The sequence below is a fragment of the Eleutherodactylus coqui genome, chromosome 2 (assembly GCF_035609145.1).
Source record: "Eleutherodactylus coqui strain aEleCoq1 chromosome 2, aEleCoq1.hap1, whole genome shotgun sequence".
Lineage (NCBI taxonomy): Eukaryota > Metazoa > Chordata > Amphibia > Anura > Eleutherodactylidae > Eleutherodactylus > Eleutherodactylus coqui.
This window is the reverse complement of record NC_089838.1, coordinates 133,294,313-133,306,697: the sequence shown is the minus strand read 5'-3', so window position 1 is coordinate 133,306,697 and position 12,385 is coordinate 133,294,313. Positions and strand designations below refer to the sequence as shown.

At 40.3% G+C, this 12,385-nt stretch overlaps 1 protein-coding gene across 1 annotated transcript in view; it reads right to left on the bottom strand.

The window, feature by feature from the left end:
• Positions 1 to 6,172, bottom strand: part of WIF1 (WNT inhibitory factor 1) — a 98,716-nt gene extending 92,544 nt beyond the window's left edge. Inside the window, exons 1-2 of the mRNA XM_066591575.1 lie at positions 5,948 to 6,172; positions 5,643 to 5,782 (exon numbers count right to left, since the gene is read on the bottom strand). Of these exons, the coding sequence (XP_066447672.1) occupies positions 5,643 to 5,782; positions 5,948 to 6,089 (282 nt within the window). The 5' untranslated portion in view covers positions 6,090 to 6,172. The remainder of the gene's footprint in view (positions 1 to 5,642; positions 5,783 to 5,947) is intronic.
• Between the last annotated feature and the right edge of the window lie 6,213 nt (positions 6,173 to 12,385).

Below are 12,385 nucleotides of genomic sequence, written 5' to 3'. Positions count from 1 at the left end.
TTATAGCTAACCTATGCAGGAGACATACTTATGTGCATCGTTTGCTGTTTGGCAAGTCTGTTGTTTGGATTAGTTTTGATTCGCGCCTGTCTTGCATTGCACATAATTTCAGATATCTTCTGCACACACTTTTGAATCTGTCGCTAACTTACCTCTATGAGCCTTTTAGTATGAATGGTAATAAAAGTGTAAATGTAATAATTTTCCTATGCATCATACCATTAGCACATCATATTTTGTGTTACATTGTGTGTAACAATATATATATATATATATATGTGTGTGTGTACGTGTGCGACACTTTCTTGTTTTTTTCCTTCTTAAGACTAACTTCACATGGGCGAATGCAATACTGGGCCGTGAATCATGGCCCAATTTTGTGCTCGACAACATGTGATTTTGCGTTGTTGCAAGGCATTTTTGTAACAAAACCGCCTCGCATCACATTGCATCGCACCCCGTGCACCCAGTATGTGGAGTGATGCTGCCGCCGGCCCCATTGAGAACATGGGAGATGCGATGTGAGAGCACGTGGTGCAATGCGGGAAAACATCGCTTACAAGTATGACCCCATTTAAAAGAACGGAGTTCATATTTGTGCGAGATTTGAGTGTCCTTCAACGCACAAATCTCGCGTGATTTTCTCACTCATGGGAAGCCGGCCTAAGAACAAACTTTTTTTTATATAGAAAGATGGCTAACATGTTCAAGCAGTTGATTCCCTGAGGAAGCCATAAATACATGCAGGTGGGTAGTGTTGGTTTGACATTTGAGGTATCAGTTCTCCACAAAGCGTTTATTAGCATTATATAGTATGTCTCCTCTGGGCTGTTGGTGTGCTGTGTTGTTCCAAAGGGGTTTGGACTTCCATATTTGGGTTGTGTACCACAGGTGTTTATGTGAAGTTTTAATCATCATTTTTGGACCTGTTGCGTAAGTATATTTAGAATGCACGCCATTCCTTAGTTTTCTGGTGAGAACAATACTTTTAACATTGGCAGAACAGCAAGCTAATCAACAAAACCAGCTGCTTGCCTTTAAACTGATTGGAATACATGTCTTGGCATGAATGCATTAAGATACTTTTCTCTTAATTCAAGTAAACTTGTGAGGAACAGACGAGTACTGTACATTGTAGCAGTGGTATGACTTTAGGGAATGCAAAGTTTACAATCGCATCTAGGGCCTGATTTGTAAAAAGGCCATTTTAGATATAGGAGAATAGAAGTACTACAAGGTTGTGATGGGATATAATGACAATCGCACAAAAATGAATTATGCAGTACAGATATATTTTACTATAGAAATTAATACTGTACTTTATACTCTTTATCTCTCTATAGTACACATTTTGCTTTGGGGCTCAAGAGATCTGTAGTGTCGTGGTATATGAATTACATATTACAGTATAGAAATACATAACTCGGGCTCAGTAAGAAAGATGTTATAGAAGAGTTAGTTACATACGTTATATTGTGCTATATATTCCATGTATGTATCTTTAATTCTATAATAACAATTATAGTAAGAAAAAAACTTTCCATTCCCAGATAAGTGGTCTTAAGGCCCATTTACACAGGACGAGTGTCGGGCAAACGATGCCCGACACTCGTCCCTGTATCCCCACACTCCCGTGCTCCTGCACGGGAACTAGCAGAGCAGGCTGGTTCATGGAGCATCCAGCAAGGGGGCGGGGCAGTGCAGGAGATTTCTCTCCTCTCGCTCCCCTGCCCCTCTCCATTCACATAACACAGCGCCTGTCCGCTATGGAACGGCGGCTGTTTAAACTGAATGATGAGCGATGAGCTTCATTGCTCATCATTTATGCAGCATAAAAGATGAGCGATTAAGCTCATCGTGCAGTTTAAATAGCGGCTGTTCAGTAGTGAACGGCCACTGTGTTATCTCAATGGAGAGGGGGAGTGAGAGGAGAGAAATTTCCTGCACTGCCCTGCCCCCCTGCTGGCTGCTCCGTGAGTGAGACAGCTCTGCTAGCTCCCATACAGGAGCACGGGAGCGTGGAGACACAGGGACGAGTGTCAGGCATCGTTTGCCCGACAGCCATCCTGTGTAAATAGGCCTTTATTCAGAGTATCTTACAATATTCGTACTCTAATCATCTTATTGCGTTGTTCGTCAATATAACGAGAAGAGGTCATGCAGTAGACATAATTGTGTCACATAAGTCCCGAATACAAATTAATTTACATAAAGACACACAGAGTAACCCATAACAAAAACAATATGGTAAGCAGCACTACATCTTGTATTGAGGAGGTATTCTCCCTTACAAGTATTGCTTTGATCCTATAAGCATAATGTTCCTCAGACCTATTTTCTACTATTGATGCTAGTTGCATTCCATTAAGTTTTCGTTTACTGTTTGTTTATGTGATTTTGCACTACATAATCTTGGAATGTTTAAGAAATTTGTAAATAAAATGTTATGTTATAATACAATCCTAATGCATTACACTCTTTCACTTAAGCACAACTTAAAAAAGTATGACAACCATGGTTATTATAGAGTAATTCAATAATACATTCTTATCTAAATCTATTGCGAGAAGGCTCAGAATAAATATTAAGTCAGCATATTATAATAAGTCTTATAAATATAGGACATATAGCTTAAATTAAATATTACAGAACAGAAATATTATAGAAATGCATGTTTTGGACAACTACTGTTTTTCTTGCTGGGTTAAACTGACTAGTTGACTGTGCTGGAGGGGGGTGTCCTACTGTTGGGACTCTCCGCAAACAGCAGAAGAAATTGAACTTTATCATAATTTCGACAGCAGTGTCAATAGTAATTAGCTATCCACTTATCTAAACGTCTGCTGCAGGTAGAGATTCTACATTCTAGCTAAGGTTGGCTTCACATCTGTGTTGGAACGTACGGTCAGAGGTTCTATCATAGAATCATAGTGGAAACTGAATGGACTTGTTTAGCGCTGTTTGGTTCCGTCCTGAGGCAGAGCCATTTGGCAGTGAGGATTCCCCTTTCCTGCACCCCGAATGGAACAGGAAAGCGCAACCCCGGGTGCAGGTGAAAACACCTTAATAGAAAGTGGAGGTCCCAATGAGACAGACAACCCCTTTAAGCAACCAATAAAAGTTAAATGGAATAAAAAGAATGTTTGTGCCTCTTGTGTTCTTGTTAAAATGATGTTATAATATATAATGGCCTATATGTACTTGTGCCTCAAATGCATCACTGTCGTATAAATATGTGGTTTTGACCCAAACAGTTTTGTATAATATACAGTATTTTAACTACAAATCTTATCATAACGAATGTATAGGAATGTCATAGATAACATACATTACAGGCCCATTAAGTGGTGAAATCAGTATCATAAAGCCTTTGTAGAAATATCACACAATCATATTTCTATCATAAGAGGAAATATAAAGCTCTGTTATAGATAAGACCACCTTGCACTATCCACAACAAGATGAACATTATGAGCGCAGAGGTAAGTATAATTATTACAGGCTGCAAATTAATAATGTGATAATACTGCCAGCATATGGCAGACATGTACAGTAATATCACTTTATTTCCTCTCTTCCTAAATGTCTTGGGTATTTCACTGACTGATCTGCATGACATTAATGATATCATGTGCGCTGTTGTGAAGCACAGGGGTTGTGTACTGAACTGTTATACTGTGTAAACTACTATGGAAACCAGATGTAACTTACAAGGTGCCTCGCATCTCATCTCTAAGCACTAAAGCCTTTTTTGGCCAAAGTTTGAGTGGTTTACCGCTGTTTTCTATCAGATAGAACAGATGGCATGCACATGCTTGCTGGACTAAATGAAGTGGGATTTCAGCAGCATTGTGCTTTGATCCCTGGTGGCATGTCTACAACACCAAGATGCAAAATACCACAGAAGAACAGGATCTCAATATTAAAGGCTGGGAGCCACACTCTTGATATATGAACCCCTTTAAGTAAAAAAAAAAGCCATGCCCACAGAATGTAAACATATTGACATTCCATTTTGGAAATTCTGCTCCAGAGGTCAGGAAGCAAGGTATTTCCTCTGTTTGGTGACATGCAGCACTGTAAAGGTATATGTCCCTTGAGTGCAGTATACATTTGCTGGTTGGAGACACTCATAATTCTTAGTAGGAAAGAATCTGAACTACTGATACTAAGCATTAAAGTAAATATTAATAAAAGAAATATAGTAGTCATGGTCAGTGAATGAACCATTGATCCATAGTCAAAGGGATGTTAAGATTCCACAAGTATTTATACAGGCATGAATCTTTTTTTTTTATTTAGAGTATGACAGGGGGGCTTATTTCTGGGGCGGATTTATAGATGCAGCTAATCTACTACTTGGAATTGGCAGCCTGTATTTCTTCACACATCACAATGCCACATGATCACTCTTACTGCAATGCTCTGGGGATAGTTTACCCACTGTGTCGCCTTGCTGCTTTGATGAAGACCTTGTTTTGGATGATCTTGAAAGAAAGGTTAAACACACATTTTTGTTTCTCTTTCAAGTTACTATGTGTGACATATTTACAGTCAGTTTTGTGTTTGAGCAGCTGGTAGTATGGGGCAGCTGCTTGGGGACTCACATTGCCTCCTGAAATATTAAATGGCACAACGAGATCAGAACGTTGCCAGAACTCTGCCAACCACATGAGCTATTTGAATGCACGAGTGAGCCTGCAAAACTTTGTTCACTTGCTTACAAATACTATTATATAAAATTGTTATTAAGTTAAACATTTCTAAATGTTACATAATAATAATATATATACATACACACAGTACTGTGCAAAAGTTTTAGGCAGGTGTAGAAACAATGCTGCAAAGGATTTTTTTCAAAGGCAGAAGACATCTGATTGGCTCTAAACTTATTCTGCAGCAGGACAACAACTCCAAACATACATCCAATGTCATTGACAACTATCTTCAGCGTAGAGAAGAACAAGGAGTCCTGGAAGTGATGATATGGCCCTCACAGAGTACTGATCTCAACATCATCGAGTCTGTCTAGGATTTCATGAAGAGACAGAAGGATTTAAGCAAACTTACATCCATAGAAAATCTGCAGTTAGTTTTCCTAGATGTTCGGAACAACCTCCCTGCCAAGTTCCTACAACAACTGTGTGCAAGTGTACCTAGAAGAATTGATGCAGCTTTGAAGGCAAAAGTGTGGTCACACCAAATATTGATTTGATTTAGATTTCCCTTTTGTTCATTCACTAGTTTTAAAAGTATTCTGACTTTGCAGCATTTGTTCCACGTCTGTCTAACACGTTTGCACAGCACTATATATATAAGTGTCATTCTAAAGCGTAGGGCAGGCAAAATATTACCACATATTGAACTTTCTTATTCTTATGCATTAATATAGTTATAATAAACTACTTTAACATCAGCTTCATAAGCCTTTTACTCACTAGTACTACTTTCCAGGAATTGTATAGCGCTTTCAATAGAAATATTAGTTAACCATTGACTGTAGGAGGAATCTACATAATTTAGAGATAAACACATACTAATGTTCATCTAAGCTCTAAAACAGAGAAATCTATTAGCAGCACACATTTAGTCATTTTTCTATCCTGGTTGTCACCCTTTTAATAGCATTATTCTAGACATACCTGTCCAGTGGCTTTCCATGTAAAGTTCATTGCCTGGATATTGACAGGAATAGCTGGCATCCTCTGCTGGGCTTTCCTAAAATCATGAGTGAACGGTGCCATTTTCCCCTCAGAAACAATCAAAATATCTTCTTCAAAGCCTGGGAATAAATGTTATGGTGATAAGAAGACAGGTACATACACATTGTGTGCTTTATCACAATGCACCCACTATTGAACAGTGTATCGATGCACTGCAACACCAGTGACTTGGAAAATACCCTTAAAGTGTAAATTCTTGTCAATCCCCAGCTAAAGGTGGCTACCTATTAACACTCTTGCTTGGTGAGCATCAATCCACATGTACAAGCTGTCTTCTTGCTGCTGAGCAGCCTGTGCTTGTGCAGATACACAGAAGAGAAGGCTCCATAGCTGGAGTGTGAGGCAGCAGAGTACTGTTAGTGCCATGCTGTAGTTGAGGTGCTAGTGTTTGGCTCTCCACTTTTCACCTCCCTCTGTCCTGGGCTCTTACTTTTCCCTGTGTGCTGGGCTGCTCTGATATCACTCAGGGGGCTGGCTTCTGGCAGCTTGCAGTCAATGAAGTAGTAAAGGAGGAAGAACTCAGTGTGACATGGGGGAGGTGCCCTATTACAGTTTGCCTGATCACCACAAGGGGGCCCCACACCACAGCGCAGAAGTCTGGTTAAGAGGTTTATGCAAGAAATCAAAAGTCATACAGAATAAACAGAGACAGGAAACAAATGTGGTGGAGAGCTTTAATTGATTTATTTTGGGCTTCAAATAACCCATTTTTGAGAAAAAAGCAATATACTCCCCTCGGTAGACCAAATGTTCCCATCAAACTTTTGCTGAACTTACACGGGCAGGTGAACACAATTATTTTAATTACTGGAATCCTATTAGCGGAGTGTTCAAAAAATGAAGGAAAGCATTGAAAAATATATATCATTTCACTAGATATGGGTTGTGTATACCAGCAAGTATCTACTGTGTCACGTGCAGAATACTGGTCGTAATAATAAATATGTACCGATATACTGCTGACCGAATCGCAGGATATTTTTCGGTATCTGTGCCTGTCATCTTTGCCTCATAAAGGAAGTGATTTCTATAAAATTACATTAGAAGATGACAATTAATACACAATTTTAGGAATTTTTAATGAGTTTTTGTTTTGTAAAAAAATGCAGTGATCAGATGTTAGCTGTAAGTCACTAGGGAGTTATGAAATGTACTAAAATACAGATTTTTTGTGACACTTTTTTTCCCTAATTTTTGGTGTGATTTTTGGGTCCTCTGCACGTTATTTCAAAATACAGCATACTTTAGGTATGTCTTTTTATAAGCTGTTTAAATAAAGAACCATAAGGTTTCTCAGGCAATGCTCACATCAATGTCAGACACTCTGTCAAGAGCCTCTGTTGTAGATTCTATCATATTTGACAGGTAAAATAGGGCTGCTTGCTAATGTACAATGACTGAGACAGGGCCCGTTCAGGGAGGAGATTTACCCTATTCTAATGAAGGGGGATATCCTCCTCCCCGAGTAAGTTCCAATAGCTTTCTGGGCTTGACCCCATTGGAGCACACATGCTTTGTTGTGAAATGGCACAAAAAGAATAGCAAACAGCACAAGGGGTAATACTGAACACAGCATCTAAGCAGCTAGCCAGAGGGGGGAACCCTCCAGCGCCTTATCAACCCCTCCATGGCATGATCGCGGAATGCTGATGGGTTGGCATGGCAGCCTGGATGCTAGTGAAGTCTCTCGGGGCTGCCGTGCATGGATGCCTATTCAGGGCTTAATAGATTGTGGGTAAAATTATAATTTACTGCAGTACTTAAGTATTGCAGTATATTAGTATACAAGTAATCAAATAGTTGGAAGCTTAATAAAAAATATATATATATTAGAAAAGATATAAAATATTGAGTATTAAAAAAAAAACCTTTTCTAAGTTTTCACTGAAAGAGAAATCAAAACAGTAAAAAATGGACATAATTGGTATTGCCTTGTCCAAAAATGTTTGAACTATCAAAATGTCTCAAAAAAACCCAACACAATATCAGAATTGCGTGGTATTTTGTTATCACGCCACTCACTTAATTAAAAGGGATCAAAAAGTCATATGTATTTCATAATGGTACCAATAAAAACTACAACTCAGCCTGCAAAAAACAACTGTTGACACAGCTCTATCGATGGATAAATAAAAAAGTTATGAGAGTCGGAATGTGGTAGCAAAAAGCATTTTTTTCGACCACTATTATATTTGATCCTACCAATTTATTAATCTCTGTATTCTCCTCTGATACTTATTATATTGCATAATTCAAAAGAACTGTCACTGTTTTATGTTGATTGTTTACTTTGTGATTATCTCCCTACCACAATTCCATTTTACTTTAGTATTTCCCTTCCCCATTTCCTAATTGAATAAATAAAGAATATATAAAAAAAGTAGTAAAAACTATACAAATTTCATATTGCCGTAATTGTACTGACCCACAGAATAAAGTTAATATGTCATTTTTAATGCACTATGAATGCCGTTAAATCAAGAATCCTCCACCCAAAGTGGCAGAATTGTTTTTCAAGTTTTTCAATGCATTAGGGCTCCTTTCCACTGGCGAGATAATCGTGCGTTTTCAGTGTGATGCGAGAGTGCGAGCTCTCACAAGTCCCACACATGTTGTTCTATGACAACCTTTCCATTAGTGATGTTTTTAAGGGCAAGCTGCGATGCGAGGATTAAAAATCGCAGCAGGGGGATTGTTTCAGCGGTTTGCGTTTTTTCTCGCACATACAGTGTAATGGCAAAACAGATTCTCGCATCGCAACGCAAAAACTTGCGATTTTGCAACGATGCAATGCGATTTTAACATTGCGATTTTCTCGCAGCAATTATCGCTATTGCCAGTGGAAAGGAGCCCTTAGGGTGACTACCCACTACAGTTATTTTCACTGCAAAATTCACTGCGTTTTTTTTTCTGCAGGGGTCTATGGGACTTGTAATGTTAAAATCGGGATCGCGGAAAATCGCAATTTACCGCAAAATCGCGATTTTAATATTACAAGTCCCACAGACCGCTGCAGAAAAAAAATGCTGCGAATTTCGCAGTGAAAATAACTGTAGTGGGTAGTCCCCCTTATATTGTACATTCAATTATGCCATTAAAAATAAATACAACTTGGTACGCCAAAAAAAAAACAAGCCCTCATATAGTTCTGTCGTTGGAAATTTTAAAACATTATGATTTTTTTTTTAAAGCAGGGATGAAAAAATGAAAATGAAAAGCCAAAAAGTGGCTGGGTTACAGGATATGTCATCAATAGTAAATTGCCAGGGATCTGCCACACGGGATCCACAGTGATCACTAGATCTTCCAGCCCAGCTGTCAATGCAGCGGACTGGATGTGCATCATAGGAAAGGGGAGCAGAAGTGGCCGAACTGGCTTCACTTCCATTGAAATCAATAGATGCCTCCTCAGCTATTACAACTCTGCACCTGTCCCTGGTTTCAGAGGCGGAGGTCAGGAAGAGTAGTAGCTCCTTCAGCTCCCATTGATTTCGATGAGAGTGAAGGCAGCTAGGCCACTTCCAGTGCCATCTTCTATGACGCATGTCTGGCCTGCTGCACTGACAGCTGGGGCAGGTGATCAGGTGATTACTGGGGATCCTTTGTGGCAAGTCTCTGTTGATTAACTATTAGGTCATCAATCATTTTTCCCTGCAATGCGCTCATGAACAAATCTCTCAATTCTGTGTTTAAAAGTTTTTATGGACAGGGAGTTGATTGCTTCAATTCTCTGTCACAGCACAGTACACAGGAGCATGTTGCATCATCAAACAGGGCATGTGAATGGCTGCTAAATCTACTTTTTTCCTCTCACTGCTTGAGAGGATAGGCTGCTCTGTATGATGTATAAGTTGTGCTAGAAACTATCTCCCCTACCGCTACCCCACTACTGACCCTACCCCCCATACACTGAGAAGCTACAACTGCTTTCCCCTTCTCCCTGCCTTCTGTTTACTGTTTTATGCTAGAGGGAAGTTTTCGGTGGCTGAGGAAGGTTCAAGGCCCCTCATTCTTCGAAGCTTAGAGGGGGCCCCCAGCTGCCCGCTCTTGAAGGGGGCACCAACACTTGTTTTTACTGGTTTGACAGATCCAGTTTAGAAAACATGCTCCCTAAGTTGTTTTAGACTGTATCTTCTTGCTTACATCTATATGTTCATACATGTGACTGGCACTGGCCAACCATTGGCCTCAGACACTAAGACCAGGTATTGGCCAGCACCGATCACATATGAAGCATGTACCAGTACTACATGAAAGTAAAAATATACTGTCCAGAACAGCTTGGGGGTGCGCAACAGGTGAGTATGTGGTTTTTCTTTCAAACCAGAACAAAAAGTGGCAGACAAGTGTCACTATTACTGTAATGGGAGCCAGAGAAGGAGCATCATTATTTATGGGGGCCAACAAAGGGACATTATTACTTTTATGGGGCCAAAAAGGTGGCATAGTTCATTCTAGGGGCCAGTAAAGGGGCATTATTGCTCACTGGGACAGAAAAAGGCTGCCTTATTATTTATGGAGGCAAAAAAGGCAGCATTAATAATTATGGGGACAGAAAGTGGTCGTTATAACTTGTGCTGGAAGAAAAGGGAGCGTTACTACTTGTGGGCGCAGAAAATAGGCATTATTAATTACGAGGGCAAAAGAGGCAGCATTATAACTGATAGAGGCAGAAAAAGTGTCACTTTTACTGTGTGGAGGGCACTAAAAGTAGCCTTTACTGCGTGGGGTCTAATTACTAATTGGGGCACCATTGATTGGGTAGAGGTGTGAAAAATATATGGAGGGTGATGGAAAAGCTTTCTGTGTGTTAATTTCTGCAGAGAAATTTCTGCGGTCTTGGTCCGGATAGGGAAGAAAAGGGAGGGAGAGGGAAAATAATCACAGACGGCGCTACCTGTCATCACTGGAGGTAACTGTACTGTGATCCCCATCATTTTGTAGAGTTGGCATGTACATGTTGTTTAGAGATGTACTATTACTGTGAAGGGATCACTGAGAGGCACTATTACTAGAAGGAAACAAAGGCCATGGCTTAGCATAAAGTGGGTGTAGCCTAAAATTTTCCTCTATGCATGCCAAAAGATTTTTTCATTAGGGTGCTTAATTTCGAGGGAGTAGGATGGAGAGCTATCATAATTCATTACTCCATACCGTAGGCAGCCTTAATCTTGCTCTGCATACAAGGTACACGATGCAGTGCTACATGTGTCTGAAACTAAGCCTACCTATAATAGCCAATAGGTAGCGATTTAACTGCATAGTTGTGAACTTATTGGTCATTGTGGGCAGGTACAACTTGGTCATGTGTAGCCAGCTATGTGATTTCACCCTGATGGTCAGAAATGCTATCATTCCTCATGTATACACGACTGCTTTTTTTGAAAAATAATCTACGTTTTTAGGTATGTTTTGATTACAGAAAAACCTTTGACCATAGATATCGTATGTTGTTAAGATGTGCTAATCAGTACCAATAAGTATCAAACTTAAAATATCACATACGTGCTCTGTCCGTGGTTCTGAAAGGTAATAAGTTATGGAAAATTTCCTCTTAGATAACCCATGAATCAAGCCATCTTCCTGCCATAATAATTTGTTATTTGAACTCCATCTAGAGCAGCGGTAGGCAACCTCAGATGGTGGAGATCTACCATTGCAACTTGGAAGGGTCTTGAGATCTACTACTGGCATTAAAGGGGTTGTCCCGAGGCAGCAAGTGGGTCTATACACTTCTGCATGGCCATAATAATGCACTTTGTAATGTACATTGTGCATTAATTATGAGCCATACAGAAGTTATAAAAAGTTTTATACTTACCTGCTCCGTTGCTGGCGTCCTCGTCTCCATGGTGCCGACTAATTTTCGCCCTCCGATGGCCAAATTAGCCGCGCTTGCGCAGTCCGGGTCTTCTTCTTTTCTGAATGGGGCTCCGTGTAGCTCCGTGTAGCTCCGCCCCGTCACGTGCCGATTCCAGCCAATCAGGAGGCTGGAATCGGCAATGGACCGCACAGAAGCCCTGCGGTCCATGGAGACAGAGGATCCCGGCGGCCATCTTCAGCAGGTGAGTATGAAGACGCCGGACCGCCGGGATTCAGGTAAGCGCTGTGCGGGCTGTTTTTTTAACCCCTGCATCGGGGTTGTCTCGCGCCGAACGGGGGGGGGGGTTTAAAAAAAAAAAAAACAGTTTCGGCGCGGGACAACCCCTTTAAGTTGTGAGAGGACCAAGTGTGGAATGGTATGTGAATTATCAGGGACGTTGCAAGGGTGTTTAAAGACCCTGTCCCTTCATGGATATTACTTTACAGAACTAACTTTAGCATTGCTAAACATACAGGAAAAGAGACCATTGATCGGATGTCATTCGCATGCAAAATGCACAACGATTACATCATGTGACTCACAGATAGCATCCCCCCTTATTGTAGATGTTCTCTTTTCTTTTTTTCTCCATTCAGCCAAAGCTGACATGAACACGTCTTCCAGCCATGACTTATCGTCTACAGATATTACCTTCAATCATTAATAGTGCCACAAAATAATTGTACCAATTAGATTGCCCCCAATATTCATACCCACAACTTATTAATGAATGGAAAGAGGAATATATTAGGCCATGCCTCTAACCATGCCTAATCCACTACATACAGTTAGGGCCATA